General features: G+C 40.2%; 2 protein-coding genes across 3 annotated transcripts in view; both read right to left on the bottom strand.

The window, feature by feature from the left end:
- The window catches only part of LOC109077954 (cadherin EGF LAG seven-pass G-type receptor 2-like), a 40807-nt gene extending 37447 nt beyond the window's left edge, over positions 1-3360 (bottom strand). Inside the window, 4 exon segments of the mRNA XM_042749525.1 lie at positions 1-1726; positions 1729-3244; positions 3247-3270; positions 3322-3360. The exon segment at positions 1-1726 is cut by the window's left edge and continues 224 nt beyond it. Of these exon segments, the coding sequence (XP_042605459.1) occupies positions 1-1726; positions 1729-3244; positions 3247-3270; positions 3322-3360 (3305 nt within the window).
- A 2673-nt stretch (positions 3361-6033) lies between these two features.
- capzb (capping actin protein of muscle Z-line subunit beta) lies at positions 6034-14212 on the bottom strand. 2 transcript variants are annotated; one of them, XM_042749070.1, is made up of 9 exons: positions 14071-14212; positions 12185-12306; positions 11304-11417; positions 11084-11225; positions 10208-10324; positions 10053-10118; positions 9890-9966; positions 7677-7772; positions 6281-6463 (listed from the first exon to the last, which is right to left on the bottom strand). In XM_042749070.1, the coding sequence occupies exons 1-8, from the start codon at positions 14176-14178 to the stop codon at positions 7682-7684; spliced, it is 837 nt and encodes a 278-aa protein (XP_042605004.1). In that variant the 5' UTR covers positions 14179-14212; the 3' UTR covers positions 6281-6463; positions 7677-7681. The 2 variants fall into 2 exon arrangements, with proteins under 2 accessions (XP_042605003.1, XP_042605004.1); XM_042749069.1 differs by lacking the exon at positions 7677-7772 and having other exon boundaries at positions 6034-6463.
- Between the last annotated feature and the right edge of the window lie 12597 nt (positions 14213-26809).

Consider the following 26809-nt stretch of genomic DNA (forward strand, 5'->3'; position numbering starts at 1 on the left):
ATAATCTGGAAGTTCTTGAGGACGGGGATGTTGTCGTTCTTGTCGATGAGTTTGATGTGGACCGTGGCTCTGCTGACCAGAGGCGCAGACGTGGCTTGAACTACGATGATATACTCCGAACGCGTCTCGTAGTCGAGGTCGGTCAGAGCGGTGAGCTCGCCGGAGAAGATGTCCAGTTGGAAGACCTCAGGGATGTTGCCTTCGACGATATGGTACATGATTTGCGCATTGCTGCCTTCGTCTGGGTCTGACGCAGATATGTGGGCCACCACGAGCCCGATGGGACTGTTCTCCTCCACGAAGATATCAAACTCGTCTTTCTCGAACACCGGCGGGTTGTCGTTTACATCTAAAACGGTCACCTGGATATCAACCGGCGTCTTGAGCGGAGGAACACCTTTATCCACCGCGAAGGCTTGGAGATTATAAACAGGCGTGTTTTCTCGGTCAAGACGTCGCAGGGTTCGTACTATCCCCGATGTGGACTCGATGATGAAGTCTCCGTCGCCGTCTTCCCCACCTTGGAACGTGTAGAAGACGCGTCCGTTGAGGCCCGAGTCTCGGTCGGTCGATGGGGACACCTGCAGGACGCTGGTGAAGGTGGGAATGTCCTCCATGACCGATCCCAAGTAGCGGTCGCGAAGGAACACGGGCGAGTTGTCGTTAACATCATTCACTAGGATCTCCAAGTAGGTAGTGTCGGATTTCTGCGGGATGCCGTTGTCTCGAGCCGTGATGGCGAGCGTGTAGGGAACTTGATCTTCGTAGTCCAGCTCCATCTGCGTGGTTACCGCGCCGCTATCCGAATCGATGTTAAACTGCGGGATGCTGTCATCCATGAAGTACGTGATTCGAGCGTTCTCGCCCGTGTCCTCGTCCGTCGCGCTAATCATCACTACGGTCGTCCCGACAGGCCGGTCCTCGTTGATGTTGACCGTGTAATGCGAACTCTGGAAAACTGGCCTGTGCGTGTTAGCATCTGTTACGTTAACGTAAACCTTAGCGGTGTCGAAGCGTGTCCCGTCAGACGCCGTTACGGTGAGGACGTACTGTCTTTCCAGCTTGTAGTCCAGCGGTAGAGCGAGGGTTATCAGGCCTCCGCCGCTCTGGCTAGTGATGGAAAATCTGTTTCTTGTATTCCCACTTGAGATCTGATACGTAACAACGCTGTTAATATCCTGATCGACGGCGGACACGGTGACGACGCTCGTTCCTATGGACGCGTCCTCGTTTAGGCGCATGTAGTAGGCCTTTTGCGTGAACTCAGGGTTGTTGTCGTTGACGTCTAGAATAGTCATGCTGATGCTAGCCGACGAGGACATGGCCGGCGCTCCGTGGTCTCGCGCCTCCACTCCGAAGCTATAGAAGTCCACGCTCTCTCTGTCCAGTTCCGATGCTACGACAATCCAGCCGGTGCTGTTGTTGATGGTGAACGGGAAGTTGGGCGTGGTCTCTGTGAGACGATATTCCAAACGGGAATTATCTCCCGCATCGGCGTCTATGGCTTGAATATGAATGACGGAATATCCAACTGGAACGTTCTCCAGTACTGTAGCTTGGAACGGAGTGCTTACGAATATCGGAGCGTTGTCGTTAACGTCCAGTACTTGCACTGTGACTAGGCCGCTGATGTTGGAGAGCGGCGGGGCGTCCGCCATCTTGGCGCTCGAATGCGAAGCGTTGTACTCCTTATTCATCTCGTAATCCAGCTGACTCACCAAATCTATTTTCCCGTTTGGGCGTCGATGTAAAACTGGCCCCTTGTGTTGCCACTCATGATGCTGAAATGGACCACGGCGTTGTTCCCGCGGTCTTGATCTGTCGCCGTCACCTGCAGGATTTCGGTGTTGGGCGTCAAGTCTTCGGGAACCTGGACGATGTAGCGTTTCTCGCTGAACTGCGGCGCGTTGTCGTTATCGTCCTCCACGATGATGTGTACGCTCGCCGTTGCGCTTCGGGGGCCCGGATCCCGTCCCTGGTCGTTGGCTTCGACTAGAAGCACATAGGAATCGACCGTTTCGCGGTCAACCAGTCCTCGCGTGCGAATAACGCCAGACCGGGAATCGATCTCGAAAACATCGTTAGTGCCGTTGTTGTTGTTCAGCAAATGATAAAGGATGTTTCCGTTAACGGGAGCGTCGCCATCCGTGGCACGCACAGTTAGAACCTCATAACCAATCTCCAGATTCTCACGTACGCTCTCTTTATAATCCTGCTGCTCAAATACAGGGTCGTGATCGTTCGTATCGCTTACTGTTACGGTGAGAGTGGCCATTGCTGTACGTCGAGGCGTTCCACGATCAACCGCCGTGACCCTGAACACATGCGTGTCCTTAGTTTCTCTGTCTAGTATCTCCACGGTGGAAACGACTCCGCTTGATGAGTTGACAGTGAAGAGATTGTTGGAGCGACTATCAAAAATAGCCTCTAAGAAATATTCCAGCCTACCAGCTTCACCCTCATCCGGGTCAAATGCTTTTAAAACAACAACAAAAGTTCCGGCTGGTTGATTCTCTGGAACGGACACCTGATACATGGGAGGCTGGAACTGAGGGTTATTGTTGACATTCCTCTTCCTTCTGCTCAGCAGACCCGAGTTCGAGCCCGCGGCCCGCTGCAGTACCTTCCTCAGGTGTGTTTGCGTGAAAGGGCCGCGGCCCACGCGCCAGTGCGCATGCGCAAGACCACTACGTGCGCCTCTTTCGCAGCGCAGCGTAAACTCCAGCAACGAGTCACCAGTGAAACACAGCGGAGCGGAAGTGAACAGCATCCCTTTAGAGATATAAAGCGCTGAAGTCCCGGTTACGTTACAGTTGCCCGGTAACACATCAAACACCCGGAAAACAGCAGTGTTCGCCTCGCGGCACTTTGAAGTCGTGTCCGTTAAACTTATAATCTCCACGTCCAGCTTTTTTGATTCCCGTTTGCGTTCCCTCGCGCACTTCTTCCCGTGAACGTGCACATCATACCGACTCGTGACGAGGTGTCTGAAACCGGACGCGTTATCCACACACTCCGCGACCGCGTACACGCTGAACGGGTTCAGAAGAACCGAGTCGCAGTTCAAAGCGTCAGAAAGAGTCAGAACACCCGCGTCCGGGCGCAGGAAACTCTGTGCGAAGCGCGGCGAGATGAGCTGCTCCAGCGCGCACGCGGCGCTTCCCTCCAGACCGGCGATCGCGGTGCCCGGTCCCGCATCCCTCACATGAACAACGAAACAATCCACGAGCAACGGGAGTTTGATCCACACCCCAAAACAAAGAGCAACAACTCTCATCGCTCCTCGGTGCACGCTGCTCCTCCGCGGAGAATGAATCAAACCCAGTTTCGCTCCTCAAAGTTGGCGTGCGGAGTCTCCATGCTGATCCACACACACACACACACCTCCACTGAACACGGAGCGAGTCTGGGGAGGGGATCATTAACATAAACCTGATTCACAGAGACGGGGAGAGGGGTGTCCTGTGGAGGGCAGATCTCGCCCCAAAACACCCGGCCAGCGCTGCGCATTCAGATCTGCATCAAGACTGAGAGAGGAGCTGCTTGGGACATATTCACTTAGGATGTATTGGTTTTAACAAGCCACAAATAGAAGGTGAAAAGTTTCCATTAAAACCAATACAAGTCCCATTATAACCAGTAAAACCATTACGAATTCTGTGTTGTTGTTGTGTTTAACGTCAGTTTTTGGTGAGAGAACGTTCTCATAATGTTCTTATTTTGGTTTCCAAAATATAACCAAGCAGGAAGGAAAATGTTCTGTGATGCTGAATCGTATTAATAATAGTGTACATGTAACAGAATTACGAATTTTAATTACAAAATAAACGTAATTGTAATCAGTTGAAAAAATGTGTAATTAAATTAGTTACTTATGAAAATGTTAAGGATTACAAAGGGGGTTAATTAACTGTTTTCCTGTCATAACTGTTCAAAGATTTGATTTCAAAACAGTATCAGAGCTATTAAACTGTATCTTGTTATGATTTTAAATCTGCATTTAAACTCAGTCTGATTTGTGCAGGCTGTGCTCTAAATTAAATTATTATCATCTTAACTCAAGTGATAAAGGACTGACAGTAATCAGTGCTGTACAGTAAGGTTGACCCTGCCTGCTCTACATGTTTGGAGATGAAAAGTACCCAGAAAGTAATCAAATGGAATCTGTTACATTAATAAAGTAATTGAAACAGATACACTACATATTACATTTAGACAGGGTAACTAGTAATCTGCATTTAAAACCCACATTAAAGCATCAGTGAAAGAGGTCATTTGTGCTCAAGGGCAGAGTATTTTGTGTGTTTTGTGTGATTGACAGAACTCCTCTGAGCTGTTCACATGCTGTTCTTAAACTCCAGAAGTGTTTGTTGTTGATTTGGCGCCCTCTGCTGTCCAGAACACGTCGGCGCGTGCCCTTTCTTCCGTTTGCATCACAGAAAGCTGGGATTTTAATTGTGAATGAATGTTTTTCTGTTGTACATAATAACATTTAAATACCAATACGTTTATATTTAAACACCGCTGTGGAGTATTTAAATGAACAGCTGCAGGTGTCTTGTGAAGTGCGCTTGTATTTGCTCACCGCTAGAGGGAGCTGTTCTTAAGATGAAGAGGAATAACATCCAATATCCTGGATAAAATTAAACACGTGTCCCAGTCAATCATCTACTGAATCTTTACAATACTGATAATTACGGACTAATGCTACATATGATTTATGGTTTAACACGAGCGTTTAGTAAAACGGATTAATATTTTACTTCAGTATCGTAAAGTTCTCACATATTTTATCAAAAGTTCTAATCTGCCCAGTAACTCGCACGATTTTTTTGAGGATAAAAATACCCATAGTGTCCAAAAATAAAAAAAAAATTAAAAAAATATATACGAACATCCTTATAGGCTCTTACATTGGATTTCTGTTTATTTTGTGTTTCCTTATACTCCCATACAACAATTAACATATGAGAGAACATACAACACAAATATGAACTCTGATTCAATGTGTTTTTTAGTTTTATACAATACTACAGTTGATTTCGACATTATTAATGTTTTCCAACATAATTTATCAGTTACACCCAAAACATTTACTGACATCTTTTTTTTGTTTTTCATTTTTTAATCCTAATTTTTCACGATTAACAGTTTGCCAATTATAAAATAATATACACTTTGTTTTACTAAAATTCATTAAGAACCTGTTAGCATCAAACCATTTCTTTAAAAGAAAAGTTAATTTAGAAGCAGATTTGTTATAAATGTTTTTATATAATATAATTTATATACAGTACAAACCATTTAGGGCCTAACACTGAGCCCTGAGGTACACCACAAGTAACTTTCAATAAATCACGGTTCATGCTAACATATTGATATCTATCCTCAAGATACCTTCCTAACCATGAATAAGCTAGCCCTCTTATACCTTATCTTCATCAATAGCAGGCCATGATCAATGGTTTTAAAAGATTTTTTAAAAGCTTCCCTGTATATAAAGATTCGTCTCACTGCGTCTTTATGTGATTATTAATTCCATTAAGATGAAATCACCAGAGCAGTTTAAAATCGATAAGTGTGTAATTTGTGATAATGACATGGGTACTTAGAAAATGAATAAACGTTCATGAAATATTGATTACGTGTAGCTGATTATGTGAGAAATGATAGAGAAAACACAAAGCACGCAGGTTCAGTTTTCCTGTTTTTATTGTTGCTGGAGGCCCTAATACAACATAAACCATAAGCTTTACAAAAAACAAAAGCAAAAAAAAAAAAAAAAAAAAAAGACCAAAAGAAAAAAAAAGACCTCAAATAATAATCCAACCCGAAGAAAACAACGAAACCGTCTGACGCTCCCAGATGGACAGAGAGGGGAATATGTTTGCTGCTCCATGACACAAACACACGTTAAACACACTCGCGCAAAACACACACTCGTCTGCATGGACTCGAGCAGAAGTTTTAATATTAACAGCAAGACAATGGTCATAATACATACATACGTGTGAATATTTATAGATTTTTATATATATATATTTATATATAATCACCCGCTCCTCGTTTATTCCTGACGCACGTACGTGACTACGAGAAAACTTGTTCTTCTGGTGGCGGGAGAAAAGCTCCGCCCCCCCCACTGTGATGATGTCACCGAGAGCCAATCAGACGCTGTCTTAATACTACATGATTACAGACCAGAGAGAGAGAGAGAGAGACGGGTGAGGTGAAACGCGAGCCGAAATACAAAAACAAAAAGCGTAGCCTTTTCTCCTTTTTCCTTTGTTTGCGCAGATGGAGACAGTCGTGAGGTGGAGAGACAGAGAGAGTGAGACAGACAGACAGACAGACGGCAGGGGATCGTCTCTAGCTTTGCTGTTTGCTGCGTTGGCTAAGAGCGTGCATCAGGTCGTTCTTCAGAGCCTCCTGCTTCGATTTATCCGCCAGCGTCTGAACGCTCCTGAAAAACACGAAAGAACCGAGGGAAGAGAGAGAGTGAGACCGGTTTTGTTCGTCACCGTACAGGGTTTCTGGAGAGTTTTCAAGACCTGCACAAATAAAATGAACTCCACATGCTGTTAAAGAACAAACCCATACAACCCTAAAATAAATCATCAGATATTTAATTTATTAAACAGGCAAACTTACATCAGCAAAACACTCAAAGCATACGTATTAAAGTTGTATTAAAATCAATGCACACAAAGTAGAGGTCCATCCATATTGGATTTTGCTGATAAGATAATGAGTTTCAAGAATTGCTGTCAAACAATTAATCACTTCCAAAATAAAAACCTTTGGTTTACATAATATGTGTGTGTACTGTGTATATTCATTATTTGTATATAAATACAAACACATGCATGTATATAGTTGAAAAAAAAAATTTGTTTATATTAAATATATTTACATATAATATAAAGTATAAGACATAACACATGTAAACAAACACTTATTTTGGATGTGATTAATCATTTGAAAACATTTTAATGGTTTAAATGTCATTGTTTATTGTGTGAACAAAATACCAATAATAGCCAGGGTAAAAAGATTTTATGCATAACAAGGGACTTTTAATCCTAAACAAGCCCAAAATTAACAGGGACTTTTATTTTGAAAAGTATACACTGTACCATTGAGAGGAATACTGAAACCAAAATACCACCAATATCCAAAAACAAAAAAGATTTTATGCATAATGAGAGACTTTTAATCATAAACAACCCTGGAAGACATTGGGACTCTTATTTTGAAATGTCTACGATTTACAACTTCATCTGCTCTTTCAAAAAGATGAAAGAAATAAAATACGTATCTTATAACCATCTACAACATATTATAATATAAAAACAGTAACAAACACTGTCGATTCATCAGTGGTGCTTCATAATGATTAAAACTTTTATTATATTAAGATTTTTTTTTTATAGCCTTTAATTTGATCAAAGCAAATGTAAGACTTTTATGGGCCCATGTAAACCCTGAGAACACAACTCACCTGTGCAATAAAAACCAGTCGACCTCATAAACACTGCATTAAACTAGAGTTTAAACCACATTGGAGGTTTATGAACACTCGTTAATATTGACGAGCAGTACCCAGAATGCACCTGCATGCAGTTAGTGTGTCTGTTAAGGAGTTCTGCAGGCGAACACACGCAAACAGCTCTGACCCTAGTCAATGTAGATCTGACGCTGGGTCAGGAACCTGAGAGAGCTCCCGCTGCAGCTGACGGTACTTTTGATTATCAGGGAGAGACTCGATAGATCTGGAGCCCGAGAACCACAGACAGACAGACAGACAGAGAGTGAAAATATGAGGAAACCTCAACAGAATCTGTAATGAATCTGTAATGAATCAGACTCTGTAATGAATCAGACTCTGTAATAATCTGCAATGAATCTGACTGTAATGAATCAGACTCTGTAATGAATCAGACTCTGTAATGAACCTGCACCTGTAATGAATCTGACTCTGTAATGAACCTGCATCTTTAATGAATCTGAATCTGTAATGAATCTGAATCTGTAATGAATCTGAATCTGTAATGAATCTGCATATGTAATGAATCTGCATATGTAATGAATCTGCAATGAATCTGACTCTGTAATGAATCAGACTCTGTAATGAATCTGTAATGAACGTGACTGCAATGAATGTGACTCTGCAATGAATCAGACTCTTTAATGAATCAGACCCTGCAATGAATCAGACCCTGTAATGAATCAGACCCTGTAATGAATCAGACTCTGTAATTAATCTGCAATGAACCTGCATCTGTAATGAATCACTCTGTAATGAATCTGCAATGAATCAGACTCTGTAATGAACCTGCACCTGTAATGAATCAGACTCTGTAATGAATCTGTAATGAACCTGCACCTGTAAGGAATCAGACTCTGTAATGAATCAGACTCTGTAATGAATCTGCAATGAATGTGACTCTGCAATGAATGTGACTCTTTAATGAATCAGACTCTTTAATGAATCAGACTCTTTAATGAATCAGACTCTTTAATGAATCAGACTCTTTAATGAATCTGCAATGAACCTGCATCTGCAATGAACCACTCTGTAATGAATCACTCTGTAATGAATCTGACTCTGCAATGAATCTGACTCTGCAATGAATCTGACTCTGCAATGAATCTGACTCTGCAATGAATCTGACTCTGTATACAAAATGAAACACAAACATTAAATATGAGTAAGAATATTTGTTAACATAATAAGTAACCTGAGTAAAGAGTCAATTTTCTGATTCATAAAAGAAAAACACGTCAATCTATTCAGTATTTTTCGCTGGCTGTGCGCAATACCATACACGACCGGTACAGTCTGATTGATAAACAAATGACTCTTATGAACCAGTTCTTTGAATGATTCATTCAAGAAGAATCGCTAATTCAGAGGTTACTGTCTGAATGAGTTTACTGAATTGGACTCACTGAATCAGTTACTATTAATAAAATAATAAACAGAACTCGAATGGTGTAGCCTAAAAAAATTAAATTCAAAATAAAAATAATAAAATACAAAAACATGATAAAATGATAAATATTTAGAATATGAAAAGTATATAAATATATTTGCATTTGCACTTATATAAACTTGTGCATAGTCTAATACAAACAAAATAAATAATAAAATAAAAAAATAAAAATAGATGATTTTAAATAATGAATAAGGTATATATATAATATTGTAATATGTAATATATATATATTAAAAAAAAGTCATTTGTCATTTACAACATTAGCAAGCAAAAAGGAAACACGCCAAAATGAATAGAAATTAAACTAGATCAGAATTAAATCGAATCTGAAGAACAACAATGAATCAATTCAAGAACTCAGAATTGAATCAGTAAATGTGTAAGGACACAGATTGAGAACTGTAAGAGTTCATGGTTCACTTCTGAGTTCAGACAGTGAATCAGTAACTGTGCTGATGGGTTCAGTGAGTCTGAGAGTCGGTTCAGTCAAAGAATCATTCACTCATGAATCAGTTGTTGCGCTGCAGTACACCGATGCGTTGACTTTGAATTACCCTGACGTTTGAGAATGTTATTATTTCTGAACATGTATCTTGTAGTGTATAAGACAAGATTGTAGAAGATGTAGTTGTAGTTCATGCATGTCTTCTGCAGAGATATTTAACAAGTGATTTGTTTCACATTAACACGTGTGCCGCACTTGGAATAGAACTGTATTTAACTAGAGGGTTAATAAAGAACGAGTTACTTGAATCATGTTGTAGTTACATTTTCAAGTTGACCAGTTCAGAATCATAAAAAAAATAAATAAATCAAGAATCGTTCTGAAAAAATCCAGATAATATTTTTGGCTGACTCGCCCCGCTCTAGTTCTAGCGTGGGTGACGTACCTCAGGCCGTTGACGATGTCCTTGGTCTTGCCGAAGTAGATCTCGTTGAGAGTGGAGCGGATCTTGTTCTCCATGTCCTGGTATGTGAGCGCTGCGCTGGAGAGAGAGTTTGAGTGTGTGTGACGACACATGAGCTAAACTAGCGTCTGCGTGAGAGAGTCACCTCCACCAGGCGGCCGATGTTAGCGATGTGAGGAGAGGATTCGCTGACCGTCTCGTCTTTCTCCATCTGCACACACACACACAGAGAGGGTAACCCGAGGCCGTCACATGACTCCCCTGAGAGCTATAAGTAGCGCGGGGGGGTTAAAGCGGTACCTGTCGGGTGAGGCTGCCGCCCAGGTTCATGGTGCCGGAGCCGGTTTTGGTGGTCTGGAGCCACAGCATGACTGTAGACGTGAGTTTATAGTGAGCCGTGCGGCCGCTGGACTTCTCCTGAAACACACACACACACACACACTCTGAACAGAGCAGCTCTGTCTTCAAACAACTGCAGACGAAACACACACCCGGTCACGTTTTCATGTCATGACACAAAGATTTGGGGCGCAGTTTAAAATCCTGACTGGTGTCGTTATTTACTAGAAATAAAAAAACAACGATGAAAGATGAAAAATGACAAATTGTGCAAGTCAGTTTTATTTATAATAGTGATATATCATCATAATATAGTCACCCTCAGATGCTCAAACTAATTATGAGGCATTTTATTTTGATCTGGTTCACATTTTTTGAAACCATGTTACCAAAATTTGGGAGATAAAAACAACAACAAAAAATAAGATAGAAGAAAGTTATTTTAAATCCCAAAAATATTTCACAAAATGTATTTTTCACTGTATTTTTGATCAAATCAACGCAGTCTCAGTGAGCAGAGAGACTTTAAAACAGTTTTCCAAAACGTATGAAAAACATATTGTACATTTAGATTCATATAAATTATGTTTTTTTTTTTTTTTTAAGTAAAATACACCTTTATAAAATTACAATAAAACTTTCGTGTCAAATGAATTCACATATGTGTCATTTAATCACAAAAACAGATTTTTTTTTTTTTTTAATTTGAATAAATTCTTAATATGTATAGTTTGTAAAGTCTGAATAATTTCAGTAGCAGCGCTGAATAGCTGAGTGAGAGCTCTAGGATAAACACGGACTTCCTGTCTGCACAGGAAGTGCAGCGCGGGCTCTCACCTGCACCTCCACCACGTGGATGGAGTCCCAGCATCCCTTGATCTTCTTGGAGCCGTCTCCAGCTTTCTTGATGAGGATGACTCCGGCGAATCCGTGATCCAGATCCCACAGGTACACGGAGGAAACCCCGCCCTCGAAATACCTGCGAGAGAGAGAGAGAGAGGGGGCGGAGCGTCAGTCACGGCTCCCGGCCAATCAGAGCGCGGGGGCGTGTACTCACAGGTCTCTGTACTGGTCGAAGGCGTTGTTAGCCTCCACCTCCAGCTTGCGCAGACGAGCCGAGGGCATGGCGCCGTCGTCGATCGGAGGCTCGTATTTATTACTCCACGGAGATCTGAGACAAACAATCAGCACTGATTAACTCAAACCATCAAACTTAAGCACCCAACAACGAAACGTTTAACAAAAACATACATTTTCATTTTTTCTGGTTTCCTTTATTTTTCATTTTGCCTTTTTATTTCCTTGATTCTGTTTTTTCTGCATTCTGTTAAAGTTCAATAACCAAAAAGCATGTCCAGTTTATTTAAAACATGAAACTTACACAACTTAACAACTTAAAAGGTTAACCAAAAAAAAAAAGGGCAATTTTAAATCCAATATCTTTTCCCCAAATTCTGTTTATTTTCCTTCCAAACACCTTCATTATTTAAATTTTTTTCTGGATTCATTTCATTTTAATCCCATTTAAAAAAGTTAAATTACATTTTAGAAATAAAAAGGCTTGTCTAATTTGTTAAAATCACTTAACTTTTACAATTTAACAAAAATTTATTTTAAGTTTAAAATAAAATAAAAACCTAAATCAAGGGCCTATTTGATTTTTTTTTTTTTTATTTATTTTTTTTTTTATGTTTTTTATTATTATTATTAATGTTTAAACATCAAAAAGGATGACTATAGATTAAATATTTAATGAAATTAAAATATAAAAAATAAAATAAATTTTTAAGAATTTAATTTATTTATTTAAAATTTGATTTTACAATAATTAGGAAATGTTTTATTTTCTCAAAATTTTTGTAAACACGATCTGTTTTATTTTCTCAGAAATTATTTGTAAATGGGTGTGTGTGTTTTAAAGTGTAGATGTTAGCGCACCTGTAGGAGTCTCCATCACGGTTGTAGTCGCACAGCAGATAGTCTTTGCCCACCACTTTATCACGAGCGATCTTCAGCGGCTGATCCACCGACGACAGCAGGTCTTCACACAGACCGGGCACCTGACACACACACACACACACACACACACACACACACACATTAGAGGAAGTGGATTCCTGTCAGACGCTCATTACTGACACTTCATTCCATAAACCCCGAGAAACATCTGACCGCTGCTGTGTGACTGACACTCACTGATACTAATAACCCGCTACACTCACCACACACACACACTCACACACACTCACACACACACACTCACACACACTCACACACACTCACACACACACTCACACACAGGTGGACGTGAACAGAACGTGAGAGAACCCGAGCGTTTCAAAGATTCAGCTAAAAACCACACATCATTATTGAATGGAGATATTTATCACAATGTTCACGCTGCTCTCTCTCGTACACGAACGCCACAACTGACCAAAAACACAATAAAACTGTCATAACCGTCGTCCATGTGACCGCTGCGCTTCTTTCTTCAGATCACTTCAGACTGAAACGAGTCAGATTCAGTGTTCAAATAACTGATCATCAGCGCAGTCACGTTATTAAACCAAAACTACTCTTTTATTATTTTTATTAGGAAGAAATCAAGACTTTAAACGAATGTAAACAACAATTAGAAGTGTTGTCATGGTTACTTACTGAAATAAATTAAAAGTATTAAAATAGAATGATTTGAAATAAAGAATTAAATAAACAAATATTAGTGAAAACTTAAGATTTGAAACTAACAAAATATATGTTAAAGTTAAAGTCACATTTTTTCATTATTGGAAAAACAAAATAAATATTAGATTAAAATTCAAACTTAAACTTTAATAAAATAAAATGAAGGAGATGTTTTTATTTATTTTTTATAATTTTTTACTAATTACTATTAAATTTTAGTTATATTTTTTTTTTCATAAAATAAAAATGCAAACAAAGGTATATGAAAAAAATTTAACAAGTTTAATTTGAAGTACTAAATTACTGAAAGTAATGTTATTCACATTTTTTAATTAATTGAAATAAAGATGGAATAAAATAAACCGGAGATGTTTATAATGTGTCAAATTAATTATTTAATTTATTATGTTTTAATTAGGTTTTTTTACAATTTTTTTTTTAACAATTTTTATTGTAAATTTAATAAATGAAATTTTGAATTAAATAAAGTTGTATAACATTAAACATTTTACACAGATTGAAGTGCAAAAGAATGATAAACACCAATAATCTAGACAATAAAGAATCAAAACACTTTCAAACAATATCAAGGGCATGTTGTAGTCTAGATTAAAATGTAAAAGAGTTTGACAGTAAATAGCCGTTTAAGTCTAAATATTTGAGTATTTGGCGCTGTGATCTGAGAGTGAAATCTGAACAGCTGTTACACTTGTTTCAGAAACAGAAAGTAGCGATTTGTTTACAGGGTTTCCGAGGTAACTGCTGTGTAATTCTGCTGTTTAGCGCCACCTGCTGTCAGAGAGTGAAACTGTGCTTTTATGTGACCAGTTGATGGGAGAAGTGTTCCTAAAATACATTCAAAATTCTGAATAATTTGTAATAAATCATTTTTCACGTTATTTTGAAGTGCCCACGGTAACACTATCGTGCATGTTCATTATCGTGATAGAGAATCGCGACACGTGTCTACGAGTGAGCGTGTCATTTTTAGCTGCGCTTTAAGCCAGACACCAGCGTGAGAATGAAGGAGAGTCACTGACGATGTGCTGACGAGCCAACAGTGATGAAACCTTCACAAACACGTCTGAGATGCTTCCACGATGACACACACACACACACACACACACACACACACTGACCAGGTCGATGAGGTCACTGAGGTTCTTCTCGATCTGCTGCGGAGGCAAGCGCCTCATCAGGTCCAGGGCACAGTCCAACTGCTGCTCGTTCTGCAGAGAAACACACATCAACAACACTGTAAACACACAAAACAATAAACAAACTTTCTGTTCATCTGTGAATCCTGAAAAATAAATCAAAGCTTCCTCAGAAATATTGAGCAGCACAACTGTGTTCAACATTGATAATAATCAGAAATGTTTCTTGAGCAGTAAATCATCATATTAGAATGATTTCTGAAGATCATGTGACACTGAAGACTGGAGTAATGATGCTGAAAATACAGCTGCACATCACAGAAATACATTACAGTTTAACAGAGATTCACACAGAAAACAGCTGTTTTAAACTGTAATAATATTTCACTGTTTTTACTGCATGTTTTATCAAGTAAACACATTTAAAAAATCTTATGACCTCAAACTCAATACAATTAAACAATCCCTCTTTTAAAAGTGTATCAAATCATATCAGCAGCAAACGTGTTTTTTCATGCCAAATTATAAAAATCATAACAACAAAGCTTCAATAAATAAAGAAAATTAAGTTTTATATGTATATATTTATTTATATATATATATAACCAATTTTATATTCATATTTTTATTTTTCTTTTGATTTTAACAATAGAAAGTTACAGAAATTTAACCCTTTTTTACTGGATCCTGCAAAACTATGAATAAAACAGTGTACATTGTATAGTTATATTATTATCAATTCACACATTTTAAATTATTATTAGTTTTTTGGAAGTAAAATACCACTTCATAAAATTACTTGTGGTCAGCCAATATATGGTTGTTATTTGTTTTTTGGAAGTTTTCAAATATCGGCATCGGCCGATACGTTTTTTCTGTCTGTTTGCAATATTTTACAATTTTATTTTTTAACCCATTTTCTAATGATTTCAAATTTCTTAATATTAATTAAAATAATACAATTACATTGGGTTTATATCGGCCATCAGCCACCCTGCTTTCAAATACATCGGCATCGGCTGTCAAAAAAAACAAACAAAAAAAACAATATCGGTCGACAACTAAAAATGAGAATAACACGTTAGTGTCAAATACATGTCACTTCAAAAACAGAACCTCTGCCATGGCATAAATTATGTCCAAGTACTAAAATAATATTTTTTTCATCAATTGAAATAAAGACGAAATAAAACAAATACTAAAAAACCTTAAAATTAGAAATGTTTGTTGCCATGGCAAATGTTTCAATACTAAAGTAACTAAAACTACTCAAGTTTTTTCATTATTTGAAATAGAGTTGGACGAACAAACACTAGACGAAAAACTTACATCTGTACAAAAATTAGAAATGTAAAGTTAAATTAAAAAAAAAAAAAAAAAACGTTTTTTCAATTAATGAAAAACCATGAATTATCTGGGGACTTTTGTTTAAAACGTGAACCTTAAACCTTTTAAAAAATTTCTTTTCAAGGTTTAGGTTACAGTAACGAAAATTATCTAAAACTATGCAGATTTTTTCCATTAACTGAAAGTAAATATAAAATAAAAATAAAACATATTAGATGAAAAACCCTAAAAGGAAAGCCTTGAACAAAAACATCAAAGTGTTTTCCCAAATCTTGAGTGTTGATTATTTGTGTTGCGTTATTTGTGTGAACTGATTTGTTAGTTTATATTTTTAATTTATATTTTTGAGATATAACATTGTTGAGTTAATGGTCGGAGAAACTCTAATGTTGTAGGGCCAAGAATAACAAACGTCCTCAAACTTCCTGTGTGTCATCTGCTCAGCATTAACGGCTGTGACTGGCTGTTTCTAGTTTCCCATCCGAGAGTAAACACCAAAAACACAACATGCCTTGAGAACTTAGAGAAAGTCACATGACATCCAAACCTCCGGCTCCTGATGCCGCGTCTACACTCGTGTGCGTGTGAGGGGTCAAAGGTCACAGGCAGACGCGACCCCTGAGCCAAACCAGCTGCTCGGGGACGTGTGAGATCTAAACACTCGCTGCTAAAGCTTTAAGCCGCTAGTAAACATCAGTCATGGTAAAGTGCAGACGAGCTGCTGAGTTTCTGAGCACATGTGAAATGAACCTGTGTCTCCTCTCCAGATCCTAGCCTCAACCTCCATTCGGTCAAAATACTGGCGACAACTAACACAACCCCTGAACCCACCCAAACCAGCCCCTGAAACACGCCAAACTACAGGAGATTCAATCAGAGAAATGACTGACCGATGAGTAAATACTGATATTAACGTCAACGACAGCAACTGAACACTTATGTACAGTTAAGAACCAACACCAGTGACTGCTTCTGTTAATGATGGTGATTTACATACTGATCTATTACTACCAACCCACCTCAACAGACTCAAACCCACCAGTGATAAACACCCAAAATATCACCTAAAAAACACCCCCAACAAAACACCCCGGAAGCAGCAAATACCTGAACCAAATACAAAATAAACTATTACTTACAGAACCCCCCCCCCCCCAAAAAAAAAACACTAACTCTGACCAGTTTCAGCTCAAACAGGAATACTAAACCGTCAAATACTGACCAAGAAAAAACATCCAAGACAACCTAAACCCCCAGAAACAACAAGCCCCCAAAACTAAATCCACGAAACCCCAACAGGAAACCAAAGGAAACACTCAATCCAACAAACCACAAGAGCCTCAAAACCATTAGTTCAGGGCTCCAGACGAACATCTGAGAGAGCGTTCTCCAGACGGGTGGGGTCTGTGTGTCAGGAGGTACTACAATAGAGAATTGACGGAATTACAACTGCAAGAAGAATGAGAACATGGAGAAATCCTCAGTGATTATAAACGAACAATCTTTTTGTCTGATTCAGCTCGCAACATTTAATAAAAAGTGGGTTCTTCAAGGCCGTGTGTTTTCCTTTTCTTCATGCGCTACAAAAAAATGCAAAACTTTGTGAGCGAAACGGTGAACATCGGATTCGTGAATATAAACCTTGAAACTGACTCTAAAAAAACCCTAAAATATTAAAGTCCCAAACGTCTTCACACACTAAAACACCAACAAGTACTGTAACTCAAAACACTAAACCTTCCTGAACGGTTAAAACTCTAAGAACAGTGCATAAACACTGACTGAGGTCCATAAACGAACACCAAAAGCAAGCACACCTAGAAGCACAAACATACACCAAACAAAAATCAAAAATCACAAAATAACCCTCGATCAATCACCAGCTGAACCAAAACAACACACACACTGACCTGCCACTAATACTAAAACCCATGAAAACCCAACGTTAAACCCCCACGGGGACGTCAAACAACAGATAAATAAATACTGGCCCCTAAGAGAAACCCCAAAATATAAACATCCCAAACCTCAAAAGTCTTTACTAAAACCCTCAAATACTAAACTACATCAGATACTAAACCCATGAAAACCCAATATTAAATCAATTATTCAAACCAAACACTAAACCCATCTGACAGTTAAACAGATACATAAACACTGCTAAACCCCAAAACAACACTTCAATATAAACCTCCCCAAACCCTAAATACTCCGACCCTATACACACCAGCCCTGAGTACTCAGACTACAGCGGAATATTTAATTTTGAGGACACCACTGACTGCAGATACTTTAAATACTGACCTATAGGCTACAATTTAACGACGAAGAAAACATGACAGCATCGGAACTGCTGAAATAACAAGTGTTTAGAACCGAAGCACATGGACATGAAGATGATGATCAAACACACACACAGTGTTATATTAACACCAAACCAACAAATATTAAAACTATCCCTCTCAATTATAACTAAGATCTCAACCACTGAGCCACCACATTACCTCTAACAACACTAAAATTCAACTTCACGGCCCCAAAGTCTTAACACTACACCGTGAAAACTGCACACGGTTAAAACCAAACAAACACGAAACAGACTCTCTGACCCTGAAACCCACTCAAACTAATCCAGGAAAAACCCACTATTCAACCAAACAAGTATTCAACCAGACACTGAACCCGTCTGAACAGCGAAACACCAACCACCAGCCACATAAACACGACACCCCAGACACCCTAAACCCCCGTTCAAAACAACAACGCAAAATAAACACCCCAACACAACAACACACATCTTAAAAATACAGCCCAAACAAACACAACGTCACCAACTAAAAGACCCTAAACAACACAAACACTGCAAAATAAAAGTCCCAAACAAAACACACACTGGCAAAATAAAAGCCCCAAAACCAAAACAAAACACACCTAAATAAAAAACAAAAACAACTAAACTACCGCAAAATAAAAGCCCAAAACCTACAAACACCACAAAATAAAGGCCCCAAATTAAACAAACACCGCACAATAAAAGAAAACCTATTTTAAAACAAAATAAACCCCTAAAAGGCTAAAACCCTTGAGCCATCACTGAACACCTCAAACTATAGAGGGTTTAATGAGAGTAAATGCACTGACTCGACAATTAAACCACAGAAATGTGACCCATGACATACACTCTTATTTACCACACAAACCACCACACCTACAAACACTGAGAGTCAAAAACAAGACTAAAAACACTAAAATCTCAAATACGGGAGATAAAACTAAACACTAACAATTGTCCCCAACGGCTTACACTATCGCACTAATCATGACAAACTAGGCACAATTAACCTCAACAAATCACTAAAACAGGGACTCCTGTACACTGAGACCTGAGACACAAACACGTGTGAACACCAACAAACACTTGAAAAACACACACAAACAGATACAGTTGAACTGACTCACAAAACATTGAACACACAAACAGCTGCACCAGACTCCCCTGACATGACACTGACCTCACACAATGACTGAACCCGAAGCATGCAGTCAGGAGTCACTCGGGACGGTGCAATTTATGTTCGGCGCGTTTAGCGTGTAGTGTCTGTATACTGTAAGCTCGGTGTCCTCGGGCGGTGTTTATTTCGGGTGTAGTGTTGTACTGTAGCTCGGTTATAGAGGGTGTTAGTGTTGGTAGTGTAAGCTGTAGTGATAGATAACGTGGAAGGGTCGCTCGGGTTTAGGGGGCGCGGCGCTTGGATCTTTCATAAAAACGGACATCGGCTCAAAGGCGAGTTCCAGAGGCGACCCTCTAGTACCATGTTTTGCGGCAGCTCGGCTGGCGATGTTTTGCGTCTATGCGGGGGGACTGAAGGCGGCGGCGGAGGGCGGGCTTCGAGTTTCGCTGCGGGTGGCTCTGTTAGGGTTCGGGTCGGGGACGCGGTTCGGCTTCGACTCTCTGACATGAAACCAGCCCTGTCAGCGCTGAAACCTTTCGCGAGATCGGGATCCTGCGAGGGTGAGGTGCGACGGCTTGCAATATCCGGGTCCTTCCGCTCCGATTTGACGCGGACGTAGGCACCATTCACAAGGCGCTTTAGTTAAGCATGGCACTCCACAAATATATGGCCAAAGAGAGAAAATGGTGGGCGTGGCGGCGCACTAGCGGAAAAGGACGGCGTGGAGCGCGCGGGCGGGCCCTAGAGGGCAAGACAGCGGCGCAGAGAGGAGCCAGTCTTTAAAAAAACATATACATTAGAGAAGAAAATAAACCTAGCATTCAATAACCTTTCAGGAAAAATTACTGATCAATACAAATACAGCCTTGTCAAACAGTTAGAAACAACAAAAGCAGAGACAACATTCTATATTTATATATTGATTTTTATTTAAGTTTCTCTGTTGTGTTTCAGTTATGTGTTGTTTATTTTGATTTTTGGTTTTATTTTATTATTGTAGTTCATGTTTCGTGGCTTCTCGAGCTACATCTGAAAACCGGCATTCGTTTTTTAGACAGAAGAGAGAGAGAGAGAGACAAAACGATGAGCCGAGAGAGAGAGTTTATATGATACAAGAATGGACAAACGAAATGAGGGACCATGAAAAATGAATTATAAAAAATATATAAACAGCATCAGGGTGTTTTATTCTTTATTTATATTTTATTCTTATATTTATTTGATATCTGCTTTGATCACTGTTAGCTGTAAGGAGATTTACAGTATTCTATCGGCGGGTCTAATTAATTAACACACCCAATAAAATGCATCAAATGTAACGCAATAAAGATTATTATATATACTTTAGAAATAAACTGTATAACTAATCTTCTGACATGAAGAACAAATGCATACTTGGGCATTAAGCTATTTCAAGATGATTCTTACCAGTGATTAAGTGGAAGTAAATACAAGGTGTTAAATATTTCAGCATGTGTTTATCAATGCTTTCGGACTGACTAATAAAGCATAGATCTGGCTCAGGAGCGAAAGAAAAAAGATAAGAGTGCCGATCTACATCTCGCGAGATACTGTAGAACTCCCAGACCACCTTCGCCTCGGGAAACTGTATCGCAGCGATATCTGCGGAAGGCGCCCCTGATGTGAGCGAATGACAGCGCGGTCAAACAGGTTAATCAGTCCCAGAAAAAACACCGTTATAAACTGCACATTGTTCATTAAATAACATAAAGAACAGCAAGAGTTAAGGTTTACTGGCTGATACGAGATGTGTCTGTCTGAACTACCTATATAATCTTGGAGAGCTGCAAAATGTCAATGTGAATCAGTGTCAAATAAAATGGGAATTTTATGAATCTACCCATCGTGACCCTGGAGCACAAACTTTCTAGAAATTGAGAATTTCTAGCACCATACTGAAAGCTGAAAAATAAATCTCCCATTGTGCATTTGTGATATTAGGATTGTTAGATAGGCAGGGACAATATTGTCTGAGAATACACACCTATTTGGAAAAATCTGGCAATATAGACGGGGAGCAAACAATCTAAAATATTGACGAAACAATCACCAGTCATTTAAAAGTTGCATTCAAATGAAAGTTCTTAGCACATGCATATTACTAATCAAAACATTAGTTTTGATTATATTTCTGGTAGGAAAATTTTAACCTAAATATCTTCATGGAACATGATCTTTACTTAATATCCTTATGATTTTTGTCATAAAGAGAGAATGTATAATTTGTGACGCCATACAATGTATTGTTGGCTATTGCTTACAAATATATCCTGTGCTACCTGATGACTGCTTCTGTGCATGAGTTAGGGTCACGAACTCACACCATTCAGTGGGGATTTTTTGCACACCATGTAATTACAGAACAATATTTGGCCATCAGAACTAATGTGACACAGGGAAAACTGTTTGTATTTGTTTTCATATTTACTAGGGTTTGTCCAAGTCGTCCAGAATGTTTCCTGGCCATTTCTGCTGGTAGTAACATGAATATTTTCCATTAAAATGTGAAGGAGGTGATTAAGCCAGGGCCGATTGGATCGGTCTGGGCACGTCTGCTGTATGTATAAACCCCAGCGGAGCGCTTTCACTCCTCTCCTCTATTCAGGAACTTCTCTAAATGCTGGATGCATTCTCGTGTAAACATGGCCTCTGTTATGAATGCGTAGTGTGTCAGTCCAAACAGCTTCCAACCAATAACATGAGACAAACAGCAGTAGCAGTGTGCACCTTCAGCGGACGCTTGCAGTACACCACAGTCCTCAGGGGGGGCGACAGAGGTGCCCTCGGAGGTCACGCCAAAACAATGCGACTACATGCTAGAATGCTAAGAATTGTGGTCAGGTTTTTTTGTGTAGCTAGCTGAGGCGGGTTGTTTCGGGGGGCCTCGCTGTGTGTTCGTGTCAGTGGTGCGCTTGCGTGTCGGCATGTGTCAGATCCACATAGTTCTTTATGGGTTTGATTTAAACTTCTCTGTCCTGGTATTGAGATTGAACCGTTAAAGTAAATACCATCGTGAGCCAAAAAAGACAAGAGTGACACATGTTTGTAAAAAAAGGATGGCAGTACTTATAATATGAGCCTTGAACGGATGGAGAAATGAACCTCAGGTCTGCTGCTCACACCATGCTGTGCAAAAGAAAACGTGTAGTGGTACGTGTGTGTGTTGGACGCGGCGTTCATGCCAAACGAGCAATGTACTTGAGCTCTCACGCTCTCTGATATCGGGGTCAGAGAGACACTGAAACTGTTCAAATGTCTAGACAAAACTACAGAATGAAAAACTTGGCAACTGCGATCAAAAGTCAGAATCGCAGATTTTGTAAACTTGTGAACTGCTGATAAAAAGTCCCGAATCGCGAGATTCGGGATTGAGTGTCCAAGATTGGAGTCAGAATCGCGAGATGTCAATTTGTTGGTTATGAAGAAAAAAAAGTCAGGACTTGTGAGTTTGCGAATTGGAATTGCGAGAAAAAATGTCAGAAGTGCGATCGTTTATTGTGTCTATTTGGAGAAAAAAGAATCAGATGGATTGCTGTACGATGTATTATTGGGAGATTGTGAGCCAAAAAGTCGCACAGATATCGCAAGAGATTTCAAATGGGAATGTGCGAGAAAAAAAAGTCGGGAACGAAATGGCAAGATGTCAGATTGGAATTGTGAGACAAAAAAAGGTGGTGTGCGCGGAATCTGCGCATTGATGATCAAAATTGGAATTGTTGTAAAAAAGACCGAGAAAAAAAGGTTGAATTGCAGAAAATGTCGCAAATTGGAATTTTCCCCACATCAGAGCGAAAAAAAAGGGGGGAATTGCACAGATGTCAAATTGGGAATGTACAGAGAATAGTAAAAAAAGTCGGAAAATGCGCAATGTCAAATGTGGATGTGAAGCGAAAAGTAGCAGAATCGGAAGATGTTCAAGAGTGGGAAATTGGAATTGCGAAAAAAAAGTCAGAAACGCAAGATGTCACATTGGAAATGTGATAAAAAAAGTCAGAAAGTCGCGAGTGGATGTCAAATGGGAATTGTGAGAAAAGGTCTGGAATTGCGGATTTATGTCAAATTGGTAATTGTGTTGCAGAACAAAAGTCAGCATGCGCAAGATTGTCCAAATTGGAAATTGCGGAGAAAAAAAAAAATGAGTTCAGAATCGCGATGGATGTCAAATGGTGAATTGCCCGAAGAAAAAAAGTCAGAATTGCGAATAGTTGTGCTTGGGAGTCAAATTGGAATTGTGAGAAAAACGACACGGTGCTCAGATACATGCTGCTCGCCGGAGAGAGGCGCCAAGGTGACTTAAAAACGCCTCATCTGCTCAAACTGTGTCTCCATGAACTCACAACTCTCTCTCTGTGCCTGGCGAGCTTAGATATTCATTCTTTTCAGCAAGAGACTTTCGATTTCTCAACCTTTTCTGAAACTTCACATCCTTACTGCGGTGCAGTGTGAACGCCTGATCCATTAACATGGGCTCGAAAAATATGCATCACAGACAGAGCTTGGGGAGGCTGGACTTCTGTTCTGTTCTCGCTCCACGCGCTGCATTCTGATTGATCGATAACATATCAAGGGAGGTCGACCGCGAAAACCGGTATATACAGCGATTTAGAAATCGCGCACGCCAAATCGCGATTTTATCATACTTCATTTAATCGCGACAGCCCTAGAAAAGTCAGAATCGCGGAGATGTAAACTCGAACTGCGCGAAAAAAGTCACAATCGCTGTAGATGTTCAAGTTTCAAACGCCAGTGCCTGTTATTGCGTCTAAAGTAAGGTGGATGGGTTTATTGTTTTTAAAGCATGTGTGCAGTGTGTGTGGTTGTTGGATTTGAGACGCCAGCCGTGGTCGGAGGGAGGAGTTTGGTGGTATTTCCCTTCAATAATGATGTCAAGGGGAAGTTGTTTGGTGTTTTGCGGTTTTATTTGACATTTGTTTGTTGTGTAATCGAAGACTCTGAATTCAATTAGAGGAGCAGCAGAGAGTGTGTTCTCTTCTGGACAGGCTTCCATGTTCGGACTGAGCTCTTCATCACAGTAAGCTTTGGCGTTCACCGCATCTACGTAAGCACACCATCATGGTACGCAAGGTCACTGAACATAAATGAGTATCCCCAAACCAACTTCTCTATTATGTAATGGCTGAAATATGAATCTGATACTATTTTTTGGACCATGAATTTGTTATGCAGTGAGGTCTCACTTCTGCTTCTTCTCTCGTCCGTGAGCGGCGTATGGCTGGTATGTGCTTGCTTATAGGTTTAGGAGGTCAGAGGTCAGGATTTTTGCTAGTCTTTTCACACATTTTGAGCCTTTATTTCTGCATTTTCAGTTTTAGTTTTTAAAGCTTTAGTAATTTTGTTATGTCATAAAAGCATCCCATGATGCACCTGGTGAATGTGCAGCCTGATCAGAGCTGCAGTCCATTCCTTGTTCTCATGTTTTACATCATGTGTGTGTTTTCAGAGTTTCAGCATGAGTAGGTGTGTGTTTATATATTTATCTGTCTGTCTGCCTGTCTCTCTCTCACAGGACCAGCAGAAGAGTCTCTTCATCATCTTCATCACTCATCATCAACTCCTCGCTGCTGCTGGTTTTCATTCTCTTTCCTTCTGCTGAATGAAACACCGTGAGTCTGACAGGATGATCAGGACGTCGTGTTTGGAGCATGATGAGTAGCGAGTTGTGTGTGTGTGCTAATGAGTGTGTGAGCCGGACTCCTGCCGCTCGCAGATCAGAGCCAGATCCAGCACCTGCAGCAGAGAGAGAGACACACACACACACACACACACAGCTGAAACCCTCCTGATGAAGAGATTACAGAAATCAAACGCTAGTCTGCCGTATTAACACTCTAACACGACCGCAGACACACACCATACACACCGCTGCAGGCTGTGTGTGTGTGTGTGTGTGTGTGTGTGTGTGTGTGTGCAGCAGAATGTCAGGAATGTTCTAGAAAGCCCGCTGCAGTCGGAGCTCAGAACTTATTACTAACAGGTGAGAGAACATGAGTGTGTGCTGATGCCAGAGCCTCACCTGCAGAGAGACAGACAGGTGAACGTGTCGCTGCCTGTCTGACTGATTCACACACACACACACACACACAGACACACACACACACACACACACACACACACACACACACACACTCGTCATGACAGCGCAGGAATTCAAAACGTTCACGCATCACAGGAGGCGAGAATCACCCTGTCATTTCAAACCCATGCTGATGTTCTTTCTTCTGCGGAAGATATTTAGCCATATGTTCATAAGCGCTGCCTTAAAATGGACGCCTCGAACCCAAAAACAGGGTAAAAAATATGATAAATTTGTCCAAAATCACTCTTTGTGTTGTTTTCCAGTTGTTCTGTGTCACCTGAACTTAATTAATGCTCACAAATCTTTTGCGAAATCCAGCTGATTTGTTTGTAGAGTTTCCGCGAAAGGTTGGTCATGTGGACGTTTGTCACGCCGACTGACAGAAAACTGCTTGGTCGCATTTCCTCACCCAACTTTGCGAAAAAGTGCAGCTTGAGCATTCAGACAAACGTCTCCGTTTGTGTTCCACCGAAGAGAGAAAGTGTGACATGTCTTAAGCTATAACTCCAGCTGGAACTCGAGGAGGCCTCCCCGTGCAGCGCGGTGGATCGTATCCAACAGTAGACTTCTTCAAATGTCGAGACAGGGATCACAGACTGAGAGTTTGAGTTTGTTCCTGATGCCGGTGGAGATTCAGGATCCGATTGCAGGAGATTCTGACTCCGCCGCCACACCTCAGCATCATCATCTTGCCCGCCTACACACACACACTTCAAGCATCTGACCTGCCCCTAAAACACACACACACACACACGCACACACTCACGGCGCTGCGGGCGGAGCTGGGGTAGCGAACAGCTCCCGCTGGCTCTTGGTGTTTGAGAGACACAGACGACACATCACGTTTCTTCTGACTCTCTGTGTGTGTGGTAATGACTCAGCAATTGTTTAACTCCAGCGGGTCAGAACAGGGCGAACCATCCGTTAATCACCATATGAGATCCGTCAGCGGGACACCAGACACAGAGACGCTCGTGAAACCGTGTGAGTCTGCTCTGGGATCTCTCACTGAACCCCTGCTGAAGTGTTTTTTGACTTCATCAGCTCTGCTTAACTGGTCTCACTGAGTTCCGGCTATGCTTGAGAAGATGTTTTATGACTGTGTGTCTGTCTCTCTCTTTCTGTTTGTCTTTGAACATTGGATGCGTTGGCAGTGCTTTTATCTATTTTAGGTTCTTGTGGACTGAGGAGGCTTTATTAGAGTCAGGTGGTACTGTGACTCTCTCTCTCTCTGGTGTTCTGGGATGCGTGCACTACATAGTTCTCGTGCCTCGTTCTGTGCTTGTGCGCCAGTTTCTGGCCATGTGAAGAGCTGATTACTCTCCATCGGTGCGAAACCAGCCAGAGCGAGTCCAGAACATTCAGCAGAGGGAACTGCTCTAATAAAACAAGTTTTATTTGTTTATTCAGCACAGAAGCAGTCATCAGTGTCACAGGTATATTTGTAGCAATAGACAACATACATTGTATGGGTCACAATTCCATTTCTCTTTTATGACAAAAAAGATCATTAGAATATTAAGTAAAGATCATGTTCTCATGAAGATATTAGTAATCATCCTACTGTAATATATCAAAACCTTACTTTTTGATTATAATATACATTGCCTAGAACTTCTTTGAACAACTTTAAAGATGATTTGCTCAATATTTGATTTTTTGCTCCTCAGATTCCCTATTTTTCAAATAGTTGTATCTCAGACAAATATTGTCCTCCTAACCAACCACACATCAATGGAGAGTTATTTATTCAGTTATTACAGGTTTTGTTCGCAGGGTCACAGATTAGAGTGTAAGAAAGCAG

The sequence above is a fragment of the Cyprinus carpio genome, chromosome B22, assembly GCF_018340385.1.
Source record: "Cyprinus carpio isolate SPL01 chromosome B22, ASM1834038v1, whole genome shotgun sequence".
NCBI lineage: Eukaryota > Metazoa > Chordata > Actinopteri > Cypriniformes > Cyprinidae > Cyprinus > Cyprinus carpio.

Coding starts and splice junctions, on each gene's coding strand:
- capzb (XM_042749069.1), bottom strand. CDS start 14,178: ATGTGTGTTTCTCTGCAGAACGAGCAGCAGTTGGACTGTGCCCTGGAC. Junction 11,226..11,303: donor TTCGACCAGTACAGAGACCT/GTGAGTACACGC, acceptor TCTCTCTCGCAG/GTATTTCGAGGGCGGGGTTT. Junction 6,464..9,889: donor GACATCGTCAACGGCCTGAG/GTACGTCACCCA, acceptor CGTGTTTTTCAG/GAGCGTTCAGACGCTGGCGG.